This window comes from Tachyglossus aculeatus, chromosome 16 (assembly GCF_015852505.1).
Source record: "Tachyglossus aculeatus isolate mTacAcu1 chromosome 16, mTacAcu1.pri, whole genome shotgun sequence".
NCBI classification, from domain to species: Eukaryota; Metazoa; Chordata; class Mammalia; order Monotremata; family Tachyglossidae; genus Tachyglossus; species Tachyglossus aculeatus.
In genome coordinates, this window is record NC_052081.1 from 3,095,402 (window position 1) to 3,116,868 (window position 21,467).

General features: G+C 49.3%; 1 protein-coding gene across 1 annotated transcript in view; it reads right to left on the bottom strand.

The window, feature by feature from the left end:
* Positions 1-21,467, bottom strand: part of ARHGAP31 (Rho GTPase activating protein 31) — a 72,740-nt gene that overhangs the window by 30,796 nt on the left and 20,477 nt on the right. Inside the window, exons 2-4 of the mRNA XM_038757848.1 lie at positions 9,939-10,041; positions 6,709-6,853; positions 3,635-3,717 (exon numbers count right to left, since the gene is read on the bottom strand). Coding sequence (XP_038613776.1) covers positions 3,635-3,717; positions 6,709-6,853; positions 9,939-10,041 — 331 coding nt within the window. The remainder of the gene's footprint in view (positions 1-3,634; positions 3,718-6,708; positions 6,854-9,938; positions 10,042-21,467) is intronic.

A 21,467-nucleotide genomic window follows, 5' to 3' on the forward strand; every position in this document is an offset into this window, starting at 1 on the left:
GAGCACTGTTCTAAGCGCTGGGGAATTTACAAGGTGATCAGGTTGTCCCCCGTGGGGCTCACAGTGTTAATCCCCATTTTACAGATGAGGGAACTGAGGCCCAGGGAATAATAATAATAATAATAATAATAATGGCATTTATTAAGCGCTTACTATGTGCAGAGCACTGTTCTAAGCGCTGGGGAATTTACAAGGTGATCAGGTTGTCCCCCGTGGGGCTCACAGTGTTAATCCCCATTTTACAGATGAGGGAACTGAGGCCCAGAGAATAATAATAATAATAATAATGGCATTTTTCAAGCGCTTACTATGTGCAGAGCACTGTTCTAAGCGCTGGGGAATTTACAAGGTGATCAGGTTGTCCCCCGTGGGGCTCCAAGTGTTAATCCCAATTTTACAGATGAGGGAACTGAGGCCCAGAGAAGTTAAGTGACTCGCCCAAAGTCACCCAGCTGACAATGGGCGGAGCCGGAATTTGAACCCACGACCTCTGCCTCCAAAGCCCGGGCTCTTTCCACTGAGCCACGCTGCTTCTCAAGAGAGATACACAAGAGATGGGGTTCACCCGGAATCGCACAAAGAGACACACAGAGGGACACACACAAAGACGGGATTCATCCAGGCACACACAGACACCACACACAGGGACTGGGGCTTTCATCCAGAATCACACAAAGAGACACACACAGAGACACACAAAGACGGGATTCATCCACAGACGCGCATTCATTCATTCCATCGCATTTATTGAGCGCTTACTGGGTGCAGAGCACTGGACTAAGCGCTCGGGAAGTTAACGTCGGCAACATCTAGAGACGGTCCCTATCATCAATCGTATTTATTGAGCGCTTACTGTGTGCAGAGCACTGTACTAAGCGCTTGGGAAGTACAAACTGGCAACATATAGAGACGGTCCCTACCCAACAACGGGCCCACAGGCTAGAAGGGGGAGATGGACAACACAACCAAACATGTGGACGGGTGTCAAAATCGTCAGAACAAATAGAATTAAAACTAGGTGCACATCATTAACAAAATTAATAGAATAGTAATAATAATGATGGTATTTGTTAAGCGCTTACTGTGTGCCAAGCACTGTTCTAAGCGCTGGGGAGGTTACAGGGTGATCAGGTTGTCCCACACGGGGCTCACAGTCTTCATCCCCATTTTAATAATAATAATAATGATGGCATTTATTAAGCACTTACTATGTACAAAGCACTGTTCTAAGCGCTGGGAAGGTTACAGGGTGATCAGGTTGTCCCACACGGGGCTCACAGTCTTCATCCCCATTTTAATAATAATAATAATGATGGCATTTATTAAGCACTTACTATGTACAAAGCACTGTTCTAAGCGCTGGGGAGGTTACAAGGTGATCAGGTTGTCCCACGGGGGGCTCACAGTCTTCATCCCCATTTGACAGATGAGGTCACTGAGGCCCAGAGAAGTGAAGTGACTTGCCATATTGTGCCAACTTGTACTTCCCAAGCGCTTAGTCCAGTGCTCTGCACACAGTAAGCGCTCAATAAATACGATTGATTGATTCATCCCCGTTTGACAGATGAGGCCACTGAGGCAGCGTGGCTCAGTGGGAAGAGCCCGGGCTTTGGAGTCAGAAGTCATGGGTTCGAATCCCAGCTCTGCCACATGTCTGCTGTGTGACCTTGGGCAAGTCACTTAACTTCTCTGAGCCTCATTTTATTTTGTTAATATGTTTTGTTTTGTTGTCTGTCTCCCCCTTCTAGAGTGTGAGCCCGCCTGCTGTTGGGTAGGGACCGTCTCTAGATGTTGCCAACTTGTACTTCCCAAGCGCTTAGTACAGTGCTCTGCACACAGTAAGTGCTTAATAAATACGATTGAATGAATGAATGAATCATCTGCAAAATGGGGATTACGACTGTGAGCCCCACGTGGGACAACCTGATCACCTTGTATCCCCCTCAGTGCTTAGAACAGTGCTTTGCACATAGTAAGCACTTAACAAATGCTATTATTATTATTATTATTATTATTATTATTATTATTAGGAGGCCCAGAGAAGTGAAGTGACTTGCCCAAAGTCACAGAGCAGACAAGTGGCAGAGCTGGGATTTGAACCCATGACCTCTGACTCCAAAGCCCGGGCTCTTTCCACTGAGCCATTCTGCTTCTCCTAGTAAATATGTACAAGTAATATGTACAAGTAAAATAAATAGAGTAATAAATCTGTACAAATATATACACAGGTGCTGTGGGGAGGGGAAGGAGGTAGGGCCGGGGGGGATGGGGAGGGGGAGAGGAAAAAGGGGGCTCAGTCTGGGAAGGCCTCCTGGAGGCACACCCAGAGACACACACAGAGACACAGAGAGATTCACAGAGACACAGAGATTCACAGAGACGGGGTGGCCCCAGAATCATTCATTCATTCATTCAATCGTATTTGTTGAGCGCTTACTTTGTGCAGAGCACTGTACTAAACGCTTGGGAAGTCCAAGTTGGCAACATATAGAGACAGTCCCTACCCAACAGCAGGCTCACAGTCTAGAATCCCACCCAGAGACACCCAGAGAGAGTCACAGAGATGACAGGTGGCCCCAGAATCCCACTCAGAGACACAGAGAAAGTCACAGAGATGGGTGGTCCCAGAATCCCACCCAGAGACACAGAGAGAGTCACAGAGACTGGGTTCTCACAGAATCCCACCCAGAGACACAGAGGGAGTCACAGAGATGGGGTGGTCCCAGAATCCCACCCAGAGATACCCAGAGAGAGTCACAGAGATGGGGTGGCCCCAGAATCCCACTCAGAGACATAGAGAGAGTCACAGAGATGACAGGGTGGCCCCAGAATCCCACCCAGAGATACCCAGAGAGAGTCACAGAGATGGGGTGGCCCCAGAATCCCACTCAGAGACATAGAGAGAGTCACAGAGATGACAGGGTGGCCCCAGAATCCCACCCAGAGACACAGAGAGAGTCACAGAGATGACGGGGTGGCCCCAGAATCCCACCCAGAGACACCCAGAGAGAGTCACAGAGACCGGGTGGCCCCAGAATCCCACCCAGAGACACCGAAAGAGTCACAGAGATGGGGTGGCCCCAGAATCCCACCCAGAGATATGAAGAGAGAGTCACAGAGATGACAGGGTGGCCCCAGAATCCCACCCAGAGACACAGAGAGAGTCACAGAGACGGGGTGGCCCCAGAATCCCACCCAGAGACACCCAGAGAGAGTCACAGAGATGGAGTGGCCTCAGAATCCCACCCAGAGACACCCAGAGAGATGGGGTGGCCCCAGAATCCCACCCAGAGATACCCAGAGAGTCACAGAGACGGGGTGGCCCCAGAATCCCACCCAGAGACACAGAGGGAGTCACAGAGATGACGGGGTGGCCCCAGAATCCCACCCAGAGACACAGAGAGTCCCAGAGACGGGGCGGCCCCAGAATCCCACCCAGAGACCCCCAGAGAGAGTCACCGAGATGACGGGGCGGCCCCAGAATCCCACCCGGAGAGACAGCCCGAGATGAGGGTCCTCGCGGGCGCAGAGCTGGAGGCCGGGCTGAGCCCCCAGCCCCCCTCCGCTGCCTTGGGTCGGAGCCCCCTCCTCCGCCCGGGAGCCGGGCCGCCGGGGGCTCTGGGGGAGCCCTGACCTGTAATGGGGGGCAGGGAGCTCACGGATGACATGTTGAATCCGGGCCAGGCGCCCCTCTTCCGGGCAGTGGGAAACGGCATCCTGGAGACGGGGGGAGACGCAGAGACAGTCAGAGACAGAGAGACAGAGAGACCCCCCCGCCCCCCCAGCCACGCACCCTAAAGAGGGGCGCGTAGGTGACACCCCCTCCGCCTGGCCGCCAGCCCACAGAAGGAGGGAACAAATAAGCCAAGGGAATCAGCAAGAAGCAGCGCGGCCTAGTGAGTAGAGCCCGGGCCTGGGAGCCGGAAGGACCCGGGTTCTAATCCTGACTCCGCCACCTGTCCGTTGTGTGACCTTGGGTAAGTCACTTCACTTCCCGGGGCCTCAGTTTCCTCAAATAGGGGGTTGGGACTGTGAGCCCCACGTGGGACAGCCTGCACAATGGCTCCTTCCCTTAATAATAATACTGATGGTATTTGTTAAGCGCTTACTATGTGTCGAGCACTGTTCTAAGCGCTGGGGGGTTACAAGGCAATCGGGTTGTCCCACGTGGGGCTCACAATCTTCATCCCCATTTTCCAGATGAGGTCACTGAGGCCCAGAGAAGTGAAGCGACTTGCCCAAAGCCACACAGCCGACGAGTGGCGGAGCCGGGATTAGAACCCGTGACCTCGGACTCCCAAGCCCGGGCTCTTTCCACTGAGCCACGCTGCCCTTGTCTGCTGTGTGACCTTGGCCCAGTCACTTCACTTCTCTGGGCCTCAGTTCCCTCATCCGGAAAATGGGGGTTGGGACTGTGAGCCCCATGCGGGACGGGGACTGTGTCCAACCCGACCGGCTTGTAGCCCCCCCAGCGCTTAGTACAGTGCCCGGCACACAGTAAGCGCTTAAAAAATACCATCGTTATTATTATTCATTCATTCAATCATATTTATTGAGTGCTTACTGTGTGCAGAGCACTGTACTAAGCGCTTGGGAAGTACTATTATTATTCACTTCTCTGGGCCTCGGTTCCCTCATCTGAAAAATGGGGACAATCCTGTAAGCCCTATGTGGGACAGAGTACAGTATTCTTGTATCTACCTCAGTGCTTAGCACAGTGTCTAGCACAGGGAACCAGGAGCCAGAAGTGTGGCCCGGCGGCTGCAGCCCGGGCCTGGGAGTTGGAAGGACTCGGGTTCTAATCCCGGCTCCGCTCCCGTCCGCTGTGTGACCTTGGGGAAGTCACTTCACTTCTCTGGGCCTCATCTGGAAAATGGGGATGGAGACTGGGAGCCCCACGTGGGATGGGGACTGGGTCCAGTTGGATTTGCTTGGATCCACTCCGGCGTTTAGTACAGTGCCTGGCACATAGTAAATGCTTAACAAATAGCCCAATTAACAAAGAAAATATCCAATTTCAGGCTACCGGATTTGCTTGGGTCCACTCCGGCGTTTAGTACAGTGCCTGGCACATAGTAAATGCTTAACAAATAGCCCAATTAACGAAGAAAATATCCAATTTCAGGCTAGCTGTGCACTGGACTCCCATCGCAGACGGAGGGAAGTGGGGCGTCGCCGTTGGTCTTCGCCCCGAAGCCGGCCTCGGTGAGGTTCTCCCGTCCGTCCGTCCGTCCGTCTGTTAGCCGGGCTGTACCAGTCATTCATTCATTCATTCAATCGTATTTATTGAGCGCTTACTGTGTGCAGAGCACTGTACTAAGCGCTTGGGAAGTCCAAGTCGGTGACATACAGAGACGGTCCCTACCCGACAGCGGGCACACAGTCTAGAAGGGGGAGACGGACAACAAAACACAACTTGCGGACAGGTGTCAAGTCGTCAGAACAAATAGAATGAAAGCTAAATGCACAGCATTAACAAAAGAAATAGAATTCATTCATTCATTCAATCGTTCATTCATTCATTCAATCGTATGTATTGAGCACTTACTGTGTGCTGAGCACTGTACTAAGCGCTTGGGAAGTACAAGTTGGCAACATATAGAGACGGTCCCTACCCAGCAGTGGGCTCACAGTCTGGAAGAGCGGGCTCGTATTTATTGAGCGCTTACTGTGTGCAGAGCACTGTACTAAGTGCTTGGGAAGTACAAGTTGGTAGCAGATAGAGATGGTCCCTACCCAACAGCGGGCTCACAGTCTAGACGAGCGGGCTCGTATTTATTGGGCGCTTACTGTGTGCAGAGCACTGTACTAAGCGCTTGGGAAGTACAAGTTGGTAGCAGATAGAGACGGTCCCTACCCAACAGCGGGCTCACAGTCTAGAAGAGCGGGCTCGTATTTATTGAGCACTTACTGTGTGCAGAACACTGTACTAAGCGCTTGGGAAGTACAAGTTGGCAACATATAGAGACGGTCCCTACCCAACCGTGGGCTCACAGTCTGGAAGAGTGGGCTTGTATTTATTGAGCGTTTACTGTGTGCAGAGCACTGTACTAAGCGCTTGGGAAGTACAAGTTGGTAGCAGATAGAGACGGTCCCTACCCAACAACACGGTCACAGTCTAGAAGGGGGAGACGGACGACGAAACAAAACACGTGGACGGGTGTCAAGTCGTCAGAACAAATAGAATTAAGGCTAAATGCACATTCGTTCCTTCATTCATTCAATCATATTTATTGAGCGCTTACTGTGTGCAGAGCACTGTACTAAGCGCTTGGGAAGTACCAGCTGGTAGCAGATAGAGGCGGTCCCTACCCAACAACGGGCTCACGGTCTAGAAGGGGGAGATGGACGACAAAACAGAACACGTGGATGGGTGTCAAGTCGTCAGAACAAATAGAATTAAGGCTAAATGCACATTCATTCAATCATATTTATTGAGCGCTTACTGTGTGCAGAACACTGTACTAAGCGCTTGGGAAGTACCAGCTGGTAGCGGATAGAGGCGGTCCCTACCCAACAACGGGCTCACGGTCTAGAAGGGGGAGACGGACGACGAAACAGAACACGTGGACGGGTGTCAAGTCGTCAGAACAAATAGAATTAGGGCTAAATGCACAGCATTAGCAAAATAAATAGAATAGTAAATATGGACCAGTGAAATAAATAGAGGAATAAAAAACGGGTGTGGGGGGGTGGGGGGGTCCTCACCGTGAACTTGTGGTAGAGGTCATAGGTGAGGAGGGGGTTGGGCAGCTCGCGGAAGTATAGTTTGCAGAGGGAGCCCACGCAGTGGATGTCCTGGAGGTAAACTTCCCGCCTTAGGTCCGGGCACTGGTCCGACACAAACTCCTGCCTGAAATGGATGGGATAAATAATAATAATAATAATAATAATAACAATAATAATAATAATAATAATGTTGGCATTTGTTAAGCGCTTACTATGTGCAAACCACTGTTCTAAGCACTGGGGGGGATACAATGTGATCAGGTTGTCCCACCTGGGGCTCACAGTCTTCATCCCCATTTTACAGATGAGGCAACGGAAGCTCAGAGAAGTGAAGTGACTTGCCCAAGGTCACACAGCAGACAGGTGGCGGAGCCGGGATTCGAACCCCTGACCTCGGACTCCAAAGCCCGGGCTCTTTCCACCGAGCCACGCTGCTTCAAATAATGATAATGATGGCATTGGCGAAGCGCTTACTATGCGCCTACTAAGTAACTTGTACTTCCCAAGCGCTTAGGACAGTGCTCTGCACACAGTAAGCGCTCAATAAATGCGATTGATGATGATGATGATGATGATGATGTGCCAAGCACTGTTCTAGGCGCTGGCGGGGGGGATACAAGGTCATCAGGTTGTCCCCTGTGGAGCTCACAGTCTTCATCCCCATTTTCCAGATGAGGGAACTGAGGCCCAGAGAAGTTGAAGCGACTGGCCCAAAGTCACACAGCAGACAAGTGGTGGGACAACCTGATCACCTTTTTTTATTTTTTTTATTTTTTTTTAATGGCATTTATTAAGCGCTTACTATGTGCAAAGCGCTGTTCTAAGCGCTGGGGAGGTTACAAGGTGATCAGGTTGTCCCACGGGGGGCTCACAGTCTTCATCCCCATTTTACAGATGAGGTAACTGAGGCCCAGAGAAGCTTAAGTGACTGGCCCAAAGTCACACAGCAGACAAGTGGTGGGACAACCTGATCACCTTTTTTAATTTATTTTATTTATTTTTTTTAATGGCATTTATTAAGCGCTTACTATGTGCAAAGCACTGTTCTAAGCGCTGGGGAGGTTACAAGGTGATCAGGTTGGCCCACGGGGGGCTCACAGTCTTCATCCCCGTTTTCCAGATGAGGGAACTGAGGCCCAGAGAAGTTGAAGCAACTGGCCCAAAGTCACACAGCAGACAAGTGGTGGGACAACCTGATCACCTTTTTTTATTTATTTTTTAATGGCATTTATTAAGCGCTTTCTATGTGCAAAGCACTGTTCTAAGCGCTAGGGAGGTTACAAGGTGATCAGGTTGGCCCACGGGGGGCTCACAGTCTTCATCCCCATTTTACAGATGAGGGAACTGAGGCCCAGAGTGTCTACCGCTCTCAGAACAGCACTTTGCACGTAGTAAGCGCTTAACAAATGCCATTATTATTATTATTATTATTATTATTATTATTATTATTATTATTGTCGCAAGTCGGGATGAAGCGTCCATCCCCGGTAGCGGACCCCGGCTGTCTCCGCCCAATCAGATCCCCCCTCAGGGGCGAGCTGGGGGTACGGGACACTCCCCCTGCCCACCTCCCCACCACCCAAGGGTGAGCCAGTGGAATTCGAACTCAGGGCTTTTCCCGACACCTCTCCCCCTTGGCGATTTAAGCCCTGATGACCGACCGATGAAGTCCGTCGTCCTCCCCTAGACGTTCAGCCCAGTGTTCGGCACAACAGTAGACTGGCATCTCTTTGAGGGTAGGGATCATGGCTGCCCATTCATTCATTCAATCGTATTTATTGAGCACTTACGGTGCGCAGAGCACTGTACTAAGCGCTTGGGAAGTCCAAGTTGGCAATATATAGAGACGGTCCCTACCCAACAGCGGGCTCACAGTCTCGAAGCCTGCGGTACTGAACTCTCTGTAGTCAAGCAACCGGTAACAGTGCTCTGCACAGTGTCGGTGCTCAATCATCATCATCAATCGTATTTATTGAGCGCTACTGAGTGCAGAGCACTGTACTAAGCGCTTGGGAAGTCCAAGTTGGCAACATATAGAGACAGTCCCTACCCAACAGTGGGCTCACAGTCTCAATAGATACTACCGATTCGTGGCTCAGTGGAAAGAGCCCGGGCTGGGGAGCCAGAGGTCATGGGTTCTAATCCCGGCTCCGCCACTTAATAATAATGATGGTATTTGTTAAGCGCTTACTCTGTGCCGAGCAATCAATCAATCAATCAATCATATTTATTGAGCGCTGTTCTAAGCGCTGGGAGAGATACGACGTCATCAGGTTGTCCCCCGTGGGGCTCCCGGTCGTCATCCCCATTTGACAGATGAGGGAACTGAGGCCCAGAGAAGTGAAGTGACTTGCCCAAAGTCACCCAGCGCTTAGAACAGTGCTTTGCACATAGTAAGCGCTTAATAAATGCCATCACAGAAGTGGCAGAGGCGGGATTAGAACCCACGACCTCTGGCTCTTTCCACTGAGAAGCACTGAGAAGAGAAGCAGCGGGGCTCAGTGGAAAGAGCCCGGGCTTGGGAGTCAGAGGTCATGGGTTCAAATCCCGGCTCCGCCAATTGTCAGCTGTGGGACTTTGGGCAAGTCGCTTCACTTCTCTGGGCCTCAGTTACCTCATCTGTAAAATGGGGATTAATGTGAGCGCCCCGTGGGACAAACTGATTACCTGGTAACCTCCCCAGCGCTTAGTAAGCGCTTAATCAATCAATCAATCAATCAATCGTATTTATTGAGTGCTTACTGTGTGCAGAGCACTGTACTAAGCGCTTGGGAAGTACAAGTTGGCAACATATAGAGACGGTCCCTACACAACAATGGGCTCACAGTCTAAAATGCCTTTATTATTATTATTATTACTGAGCCACACTGCTCACACATCAGCTGTGTGACCTTAGGCGAGTCACTTCACTTCTCTGGGCCTCAGTTCGTTCATCTGTCAAATGGGGATGAAGACTGTGAGCCCCCCGTGGGACAACCTGATCACCTTGTGGCTCCCCAAGTGCTTAGAACAGTGCTTGGCACCGAGTAAGCGCTTAACAAATAGCAACATTATTATTATCATTATTATTATTACCCATCACCGTCCGGCCGACCCAGGGTTTCGCCATCCTGGTCAGTTAATTTAGAGGTTTCGGTCGGCGGGGAGGAGGGCGTTTCCGCCACGTGGCGAACGGGGGGTGGTCCGGGGGTCCCGGGGGTCCGCGTTACCTCAGTTTCTGGATGTTGGAGGTGACCCCGGAGAGGCGGTAGACGCCGTCCACGACGCCGTGAGTCTCGATGAACTCCGCGCAGCTCCTCAGCACGTACGGCACTGTTGGGGGACAGGCGGGGCGCGGAGGGGTCAGAGGTCAGCGGCCCGCAGACCGGACGGACCCCGGGGGAGAGGGGACGATCCGCGAGGAGACGGCCGGTGTCCTTCATTTATTCAGTCGTATTTATTGAGCGCTTACTGTGTGCGGAGCACTGGACTCAGCGCTTGGGAAGTCCAAGTTGGCAACATCTAGAGACGGTCCCTACCCAACAGCGGGCTCACGGTCTAGAAGGGGGAGACGGACGACAAAACTAGACAAAACTAGAGAGGCAGCGTGGCTCCGTGGAAAGGGCACGGGCTCTGGAGTCAGAGGTCATGGGTTCGAATCCCGGCTCCGCCACTTGTCAGCTGTGTGACTTTGGGCGAGTCACTTCACTTCTGTGGGCCTCAGTTCCCTCATCTGTAAAATGGGGGTTAAAACCGTGAGCCCCCCATGGGACAACCTCATCACCTTGTAACCTCCCCAGCGCTTAGAACAGTGCTTTGCACATAGTAAGCGCTTAATAAATGCTATCATTATTATTATTATTATTATTAGACATGTGGACGGGTGTCAAGTCGTCAGAATAATAGAACTAAAGCTAGATTCATTCATTCATCCGATCGTATTTATTGAGCGCTTACTGTGTGCAGAGCACTGGACTGAGCGCTTGGGAAGTACAAGTTGGCAACCTATAGAGACGGTCCCTACCCAACAGCGGGTTCACAGTCTAGAAGGGGGAGATGGACCACAAAACTAAACATGTGGACGGGTGTCAAGTCGTCAGAATAAATAGAATTAAAGCTAGATTCATTCATTCATTCATTCATTCGATTGTATTTATTGAGCGCTTACTGTGTGCAGAGCACTGGACTAAGCGCTTGGGAAGTCCAAGTTGGCAACCTATAGAGACGGTCCCTACCCAACAGCGGGCTCACAGTCTAGAAGGGGGAGGCAGACGACAAAACTAAACATGTGGACCGGTGTCAAGTCATCAGAATAAATAGAATTAAAGCTAGATTCATTCATTCATTCATCCGATCGTATCTATTGAGGGCTTACTGTGTGCAGAGCACTGGACTAAGTGCTTGGGAAGTCCAAGTTGGCAACATCTAGAGACGGTCCCTACCCAACAGTGGGCTCACAGTCTAGAAAGGGGAGACGGACAACGAAACAAAACATGTAAATCGTCAGAATAAATAGAATTAAAGCTAGATTCATTCATTCATTTGATCGTATTTATTGAGCGCTTTGGTGACTTTGGGTGACTTTGCGTGACTTTGGGCAAGTCACTTCACTTCTCGGTGCCTCAGTTACCTCATCTGTGAAATGGGGATTAAGACTGTGAGCCCCAAGTGGGACAACCCGATCACCTTGTAACCTCCCTGGCACTTAGAACAGTGCTTTGCACAGAGTAAGCACTTAATAAATGCCATCACTATTATTATTATTATTCTCTGGGCCTCAGTTCCCTCATCTGTAAAATGGAGATGAAAACTGTGAGTCCCCCGTGGGACAACCCGATCACCTTGTAACCTCCCTGGCACTTAGAACAGTGCTTTGCACATAGTAAGCGCTTAATAAATGCCATCATTATTATTATTATTATTCTCTGTGCCTCAGTTCCCTCATCTGTAAAACGGGGATGAAAACTGTGAGCCCCCCGTGGGACAACCTGATCACCTTGTAACCTCCCCAGCTCTTCGAACAGTGCTTTGCACATGGTAAGCGCTTAATAAATGCCATTATTATTATTATTATTATTATTATTATTATTCTCTGTGCCTCAGTTCCCTCATCTGTATGAAAACTGTGAGCCCCCCGTGGGACAACCTGATCACCCTGTAACCTCCCCGGCGCTTCAAACAGTGCTTTGCACATAGTAAGCGTTTAATAAATGCCATCATTATTATTATTCTTCTTCTCTGGGCCTCAGTTCCCTCATCTGTAAAACGGGGATGAAAACTGTGAGCCCCCCGTGGGCCAACCCAATCACCTTGTAACCTCCCCGGCGCTTCGAACAGTGCTTGGCACATAGTAAGCGCTTAAAACCTCCCCTTTCCGGGAAACGTTTGCCGAATGGTCCAAATCGGCATGGAGACCGGGAACCCTATTCGGAAAGACTAGACGTTTTCAGACGTTGCCAACTCGGGATACGGAGACCTCAAATTGGCTGAAAAAGGAAGCTTTGGTTCCAAAGGAGCCGTCCAAGGATTTGGAACCATTTCTGTACTGGCCCGAGGAAAGATGAATTATTGAATGTATTCAAGGCCCTACTGAGAGCTCACCTCCTCCAGGAGGCCTTCCCACACTGAGCCCCCTCCTTCCTCTCCCCCTCGTCCCCCTCTCCTTCCCTTCCTCACAGCACCTGGATAGATGTGGATATGTTTGAACAGATTTATTACTCTATTTTACCTGTCCATATCTATTCTATTTATTTTATTTTGTTAGTATGTTTGGTTATGTTTGTACATATTTATTACTCTATTTATTTTCCTTGTACATATCTATCCTATTTATTTTATTTTGTTAGTATGTTTGGTTTTGTTCTCTGTCTCCCCCTTCTAGACCGTGAGCCCGCTGTTGGGTAGGGACCGTCTCCATGTGTTGCTAACTTGGACTTCCCAAGCGCTTCGTCCAGTGCTCTGCACACAGTAAGCGCTCAATAAATACGATTGATTGATTGATTGATTGATTAATAAATGCCATCGTTATTATTATTCTCTGGGCCTCAGTTCCCTCATCTGTAAAATGGGGATGAACACTGTGAGCGTGGGACAACCTGATCACCTTGTAACCTCCCCAGCGCTTCGAACGGTGCTTAGCACATAGTAAGCGCTTAACAAGTACCATCATTATTATTTTGCTCCTAGCCGGGGGCTCCGAGAGGACTGACTTGGGCTCCTGGTCACCCACATGCAAGCACACACAGACACATAGACACACACACACACACACACACACACACACACACACACATATTTCCTGGCTGATATTCCTGAAGCCGGCGAACATTATTCCCTGGGGATGGGGGGCCGGGGGGATGCGGTGGCCACGGCCCGGTCACCACGGAGCCCGCCGGACATCCCGGCAGCAGCTTTCCCGCGCTTCCTGTTGTTGCCACGTTGTTCATCCTGTCCAGGAAAATGGGCTTCCTGTGGGCCTCCCACCCCCATTCCCCGTGGCCTACCCAATCCCACTTTCTCCTCCACCCCCAAAAGGGACTCGGGCAGGATGGGTGGGAGAAGCCGGGGGTCCAACACACTGGGGAAGCAGCATGGCTTGGGAGTCCGAGGTCACGGGTTCTAATCCCGGCTCCGCCGCTTGTCAGCGGGGTGACTTTGGGTAAGTCACTTCACTGTGCCTCAGTGCCCTCATCTGGAAAATGGGGATTGAGCCTGGGAGCCCCACGTGGGGCAGGGACTGTGTCCAAACCGATTCGCTTGACCCCACCCCAGTACTTAGTACAGTGCCTGGCACATAATAATAATAATAATGGTATTTGTTCATTCACTCATTCATTCAATCGTATTTATTGAGCGCTTTTGTGTGCAGACCACTGTACTAAGCGCTTGGGAAGTACAATTCGGCAACAGATAGAGACGGTCCCTACACAACAACAGGGTCAAGGTCTAGAGGGAGCAGACAGACAACAAAACAAGTAGACAGGCGTCCGTGCCCCCCCAGTGCTTAGTACAGTGTCTGGCACATAATAATAATAATAATAATAATGGTATTTGTTCATTCATTCATTCATTCGATCGTATTTATTGAGCGCTTACTGTGTGCAGAGCACTGGACTAAGCGCTTGGGAAGTACAATTCGGCAACAGATAGAGACGGACCCTACCCAACAACGGGCTCACGGTCTAGAGGGGGGAGACAGACAACAAAGCAAGTAGACAGGCGTCCATGCCCCCTAAGTGCTTAGTACAGTGCCTGGCACATAATAATAATAATAATAAATAATAATACAGATGATGATGATGGTATTTGTTCATTCATTCATTCGATCGTATTTATTGAGCACTTACTGTGTGCAGAGCACTGGACTAAGCGCTTGGGAAGTACAATTCGGCAACAGATAGAGACGGACCCTACACAACAACGGGCTCACGGTCTATAGGGGGGAGACAGACAACAAAGCAAGTAGACAGGCGTCCATGCCCCCCAGTGCTTAGTACAGTGCCTGGCACATAATAATAATAATAATAATAATAATAATGGTATTTGTTCATTCATTCATTCATTCGATCGTATTTATTGAGCACTTACTGTGTGCAGAGCACTGGACTAAGCGCTTGGGAAGTACAGTTCGGCAACAGATAGAGACGGACCCTACACAACAACGGGCTCACGGTCTAGAGGGGGGAGACAGACAACAAGTAGACAGGCGTCCATGCCCCCCCAGTGCTTAGTACAGTGCCTGGCACATAATAATAATAATAATGATGATGATGGTATTTGTTCATTCATTCATTCATTCAATCGTATTTATTGAGCGCTTACTGTGTGCAGAGCACTGGACTAAGCGCTTGGGAAGTACAATTCGGCAACAGAGATAGTCCCTACACAACAACGGGCTCATGGTCTAGAGTGGGGAGACAGACAACAAAACAAGTAGACAGGCATCCATGACACCCAGTGCTTAGTACAGTGCCTGGCACATAATAATAATAATGATAATAATAATAATAATGGTATTTGTTCATTCATTCTTTCATTCGATCGTATTTATTGAGCGCTTCCTGTGTGCAGAGCACTGGACTAAGCGCTTGGGAAGTACAATTTGGCAACAGATAGAGACGGACCCTACCCAACAACGGGCTCACGGTCTAGAGGGGGGAGACAGACAACAAAGCAAGTAGACAGGCGTCCATGCCCCCTAAGTGCTTAGTACAGTGCCTGGCACATAATAATAATGATGATGATGATGATGATGGTATTTGTTCATTCATTCATTCATTCAATCATATTTATTGAGCGCTTACTGTGTGCAGAGCACTGGACTAAGCGCTTGGGAAGTACAATTCGGCAACAGATAGAGACGGACCCTACACAACAACAGGCTCACGGTCTAGAGGGGGGAGACAGACAACAAAGCAACTAGACAGGCGTCCATGCCCTCAAAATCTGTTAAGCGCTTACTATGTGCCAAGCACTGTTCTGAGCGCTGGGGGAGATACAAGGTGATCAGGTTGTCCCCCGTGGGGCTCACAGTCCTCACCCCCATTTTCCAGATGAGGGAACTGAGGCCCAGAGAAGTGAAGGGACTCGCCCAAAGTCACACAACTGATAAGTGGCAGAGGCAGGATTAGAACCCAAGACTTCTGACTCCCAAGCCCGGGCTCTTGCCACTGAGCCACGCTGAGAGTAAGGGCTCAAAAAAACAGAGAAGCAGCACGGCTCAGTGGAAAAAACCCGGGGCTTGGGAGTCAGAAGTCGCGGGTTCTAATCCCGGCTCTGCCACTTGTCAGCTGGGTGACCTTGGGCAAGTCACTTCACTTCTCTGAGCCTTAGTTCCCTCATCTGGAAAATGGGGATGGAGATTGTGAGCCCCATGTGGGACAACCTGATCACCTTGTATCCCCCCACCCCCTAGCACTTAGAACAGTGCTCAGCACATAGTAAGAGCTTAATAAATGCTATTATTAATATTATTCTCTGGGCCTCAGTTTCCTCATCTGGAAAATGGGGATGGAGACTGTGAGCCCCACGTGGGACAACCCGATCATTTTATATCTCCCCCAGAACAGTGCTTGGCACATAGTATGCGCTTAACAAATGCCATCATTATTATTATTATTATTATTCTCTGGGCCTCAGTTCCCTCATCCGGAAAATGGGGATGGAGATTGTGAGCCCCACGTGGGACAACCTGATCACCTTGTATCCCCCCCAGCACTTAGAAGAGTGCTTGGCACATAGTAAGCGCTTAACAAATGCCATTATTATTATTATTCTCTGGGCCTCAGTTTCCTCATCTGGAAAATGGGGATGAAGACTGTGAGCCCCCTGTGGGACAACCTGATCACCTTGGAACCTCCCCAGCGCTTAGAACAGTGCTTGGCACATAATAAGTGCTAACAAATGCCATTATTATTATTCTCTGGGCCTCAGTTTCCCCATCTGTAAAGTGGGGATGAAGACTGTGAGCCCCGCATGGGGCAACCTGATCACCTTGTATCTCCCCCAGTGCTTAGAGCAGTGCTTGGCACATAGTGAGCGCTTAACAAATGCCATCATTATTATTATTCTTTGGGCCTCAGTTTCCTCATCTGTAAAACGGGGATGAAGACTGTGAGCCCCACGTGGGACAACCTGATCACCTTGTATTTCCCCCAGTGTTTAGAACAGTGCTTGGCACATAGTGAGCGCTGAACAAATGCCATTATTATTATCATTATTATTATTATTATTTGGGCCTCAGTTTCCTCATCTGTAAAATGGGGATGAAGACTGTGAGCCCCGCATGGGACAAGCTGATCACCTTGTATTTCCCCCAGTGCTTAGAACAGTGCTTGGTACATAGTGAGCGCTTAACAAGTACCATTATTATTATTATTATTATTAATAATGAAAACCATCATTATTATGATTAAAACCCGCCCGCCCGCCCGCGTCGTCCGGTGTCCGCCCGCAGCCTTTTCTGCGGAACGTTGGAGCGCATGCGCGGGCGGGCCGCACGTCAATCATAAGTCAATCGGCCGCGATCCGCGGCTCGGCCGCCGGGGGGCGCCATCGCCGCCGCCTTCCCCGCGCATGCGCCGGAGGGCGGGCCGTACGTCAATCATCAGTCAATCGGCCGGGAGCGGTCCGCGGCTCGGCCGCCGGGGGGCGCCACCACCGCCGCCTTCCCTGCGCATGCGCCGGAGGAGGGGCCGCACGTCAATCATCAGTCAATCGGCCGCCGCTGTGTTCCCACGCCGGCCGCCGGGGGGCGCCACCAGCACCGCCGCCGCCCGCAGAGCGCTTAGGACAGTCTTTGGCACACAGTAAGCGCTCAATAAATACGATTGACTGAATGAATAATACTAATAATATAATAATAATAATGGCATTTGTTAAGCGCTTACTAGGTGCCAATCACCGTCCTAAGCGCTGAATACAGTGCCTTGCACACAGTAAGTGCTCAATAAATACAATTGAGTGAGTGAGTGATTCATCATTATCATCAATTTTGGGTTTTTTTCATAATAATAATAATAATAATAATGATGATGATGATGGCATTTGTTAAGCGCTTACTATGTGCAAAGCACTGTTCTAAGCGCTGGGGGGATACAAGGTGCTCAGGTTGTCCCGCATGGGGCTCACAGGCTTCATCCCCATTTTCCAGATGAGGGAACTGAGGCTCCGAGAAGTGAAGTGACTTGCCCAAGGTCACACAGCGGACACGTGGTGGAGCCGGGGTTCGAACCCATGACCTCCGACTCCAAAGCCCGGGCTCTTTCCACTGAGCCACGCTGCTTCAATGACAGTTATTAAGCGCTTACTACGTGCATAGCACTGGGATCATCATCAATTTTGTTTTTTTTTTCATAATGACATTTATTAATAATGATAATGGTATTTGTTAAGCGCTTACTATGTGCGAAGCACTGTTCTAAGAGCTGGGGGGATGCAAGGGGATCAGGTTGTCCCACGTCGGGCTCACAGTCTTAATCCCCATTTTCCAGATGAGGGAACTGAGGCCCAGAGAAGTGAAGTGACTTGCCCAAAGTCACACAGCTGACAAGTGGCGGAGCCGGGATTAGAACCCACGACCTCTGGCTCCCAAGCCTGGGCTCTTTCCACTGGGCCACGCTAAGCGCTTACTACGTGCAAAGCACTGTTCTAAGCGCTGGGGTGGTTAGAAGATAACAATCAGGTGGTCCCAGCGGGGGGCTCAGAGTCTTCATCCCCATTTTACAGATGAGGGAACTGAGGCACAGAGAAGTTAAAGCGACCTTCTTAAAGTCACACAGCTGACAAGTGGGAAGTGAAGTGACTTGCCCAAAGTCACACAGCTGACAAGTGGTGGAGTCGGGATTTGAACCCATGACCTCTGACTCCAAAGTCCGGGCTCTTTCCACTGAGCCACGCTGCTTCTCTTGTATTGTACTCTCCCAAGTGCTTAGTAATAATAACTATTATTATTATGGTACTTGTTAAGTGCTTACTATGTGCCAATCACTGTCCTAAGCGCTTAGGACAGTGCTTTGCACACAGTAAGCGCTCAATAAATACAATTGAGTGAGTGAATGCTTCATCATCATCATCAATTTTGTTTTTTTTCATAATGACATGTATTAAGCGCTTACTATGTGCAAAGCACTGGGATCATCATCAGTTTTGGTTTTTTTCATAATGACATGTATTAAGCGCTTACTGTGTGCAAAGCACTGGGATCATCATCAGTTTTTTTTTTTTCATAATGACATGTACTAAGCGCTTACTACGTGCAAATCACTGTTCTAAGCGCTGGGGTGGTTAGAAGGTAACGATCAGGTTGTCCCAAGGGGGGCTCAAAGTCTTCATCCCCATTTTACAGATGAGGGAACTGAGGCACAGAGAAGTGAAGTGACTCGCCCAAAGTCCCACAGCTGACAAGTGGCGGAGTCGGGATTTGAACCCATGACCTCTGACTCCAAAGTCCGGGCTCTTTCCGCTGAGCCACGCTGCTTCTCTTGTACTCTCCCAAGTGCTTAGCAATAATAACTATTATTATTATGGTACTTGTTAAGTGCTTACTATGTGCCAATCACTGTCCTAAGTGCTTAGGACAGTGCTTTGCACACAGTAAGCGCTCAATAAATACGATTGAGTGAATGAATGAGATTCATCAGCATCATCATCAATTTTGTTGTATTGTACTCTCCCAAGTGCTTAGTAACAATAATAATTATTGCTATGGTATTTGTTAAGCGCTTACTATGTGCCAGTCACTATCCTAAGCGCTTTGCACACAGTAAGCGCTCAATAAATACGATTGAGTGAATGAATGAGAATCATCATCAGCATCATTAATTTTGTTGTACTCTCCCAAGTGCTTAGTAACAATAATAATTATTACTATGGTATTTGTTAAGCGCTTACTATGTGCCAGTCACTATCCTAAGCGCTTTGCACACAGTAAGCGCTCAATAAATACGATTGAGTGAATGAGATTCATCACCATCATCGATTCTGCTGTATTGTCCTCTCCCAAGCGCTTAGAACAGTGCTCTGCACATAGTCAGTACTCGATAAATGCCACTGACTGATGGATTGTGTGCTTACTGTGTGCTTAAGCAGTGTGGTCCAGTGGATAGAGCCCGGGAGTCAGAGGTCATGGGTTCAAATCCCGGCTCCGCCAATTGTCAGCTGGGTGACTCTGGGCAAGTCACTTCACTTCTCCGGGCCTCAGTTCCCTCCTCTGTAAAATGGGGATTAGGACTGTGAGCCCCCGGTGGGACAACCTCATCACCTTGTAACCTCCCCAGCGCTTAGAACAGCGCTTGGCACATAGTAAGCGCTTAATAAATGCCATCATCATTATTCTCTGGGCCTCAGTTCCCTCATCTGTCAAATGGGGATGAAGACTGAGCCCCACGTGGGACGGGGACTGTGTCCAACAGTGGAAAGAGCCCGGGCTTGGGAGTCAGAGGTCATGGGTTCTAATCCCGGCTCCGCCACGTGTCTGCTGTGTGACCTTGGGCAAGTCACTTCACTTCTCTGAGCCTCAGTTCCCTCATCTGTAAAATGGGGATGAAGACTGTGAGCCCCGCCGTGGGACAACCTGATCACCTTGTAACCCCCCCAGCGCTTAGAACAGTGCTTGGCACATAGTAATCGCTTAACAAATGCCATTATTATTATTATTGTTGTTAATAATAATAGTAATATTACTAATCAATCAATCAATCAATCGTATTTATTGAGCGCTTACTGTGTGCAGAGCACTGTACTAAGCGCTTGGGAAGTACAGGTTGGCAACATATAGAGACGGTCCCTCTATATGTACCATTTTTTTTAATGGTACGTGTTAAGCGCTTAATATGTGCCAGGCACTGATCTAAGCACGACCCACTAATAATAATAATAAGGATAATGTTGGTATTTGTTATCAATCAATCGTACTTATTGAGCGCTTACTGTGTGCAGAGCACTGTACTAAGTGCTTGGGAAGTACAGGTTGGCAACATATAGAGACAGTCCCTCTATATGTACCATTTTTTTTAATGGTACGCGTTAAGCGCTTACTATGTGCCAGGCACTGATCTAAGCACGACCCACTAATAATAATAATAAGGATAATGTTGGTATTTGTTAATCAATCAATCATACTTATTGAGCGCTTACTGTGTGCAGAGCACTGTACTAAGCGCTTGGGAAGTCCAAGTTGGCAACATCTAGAGACGGTCCCTACCCAACAGTGGGCTCACAGTCTAGAAATCCCACAGACAACCGCTCTCCCCTGCTTCCAGGCCTTATGGAAGGCCCGTCTCCTCCGAGAAGCCTTCCCTGACTGCGCCCTCCTTTCCTCTTCTCCCGCTCCCTTCCGCGTCGCCCGGACTCATCCCCATTTTTCATCCCTCATTTATTTCTTTCTCTTCATGCCTGTCTCCCCCTCTAGACTATCAGCTCGTTGTGGGTAGGGAACCTATCCGTTCTATTGTCCCGTTTACCTCTCCCAAGCGCTTAGTACAGTGCTCTGCACACAGTAAGCGCTCAATAAATTGATTGATTGATTGCTCTGTATTTTAGACTGTGCGCCCGTTCTATTGTCCCGTTGTCCTCTCCCAAGCGCTTAGTACAGTGCTCTGTATTGTAGACTGTGAGTCCGTTGGTGGGTAGGGACCGTCTCTATACATTGCCGACTTGTACGTCCGAAGCGCTTAGTCCAGTGCTCTGCACACGGTAAGCGCTCAATAAATACGATTGAATGAATGAATGAATGCTCTGCACTTGTCCATATTTACTATTCTATTTATTTTATTTTGTTAATATGTTTTGTTCTGCTGTCCGTCTCCCCCTTCTAGACTGTGGGCCCACTGTTGGGTAGGGACCGTCTCTAGATGTTGCCGACTTGTACGTCCCAAGCGCTTAGTCCAGTGCTCTGCACACGGTAAGCGCTCAATAAATACGATTGATTGAATGAATGAATGAATGCTTTACACTTGTACATGATGAAGATGATGATGATGGCATTTGTTAAGCGCTTTCTATGTGCCAAGCACCGTTCTAAGAGCTGGGGGGGATACAAGGTGATCAGGTTGTCCCATGGGGGGCTCACAGTTTTAATCCCCATTTTACAGATGAGGGAACTGAGGCCCAGTGAAATTAAATGACTTGCCCAAAGTCACACTGCTGACAGTTGGCGGAGCCGGGATTTGAACCCATGACCTCTGATTCCAAAGCCCGGGCTCTTTCCACTGAGCCATGCTATATTTACTCTTGTCCATATTTACTATTCTATTTATTTT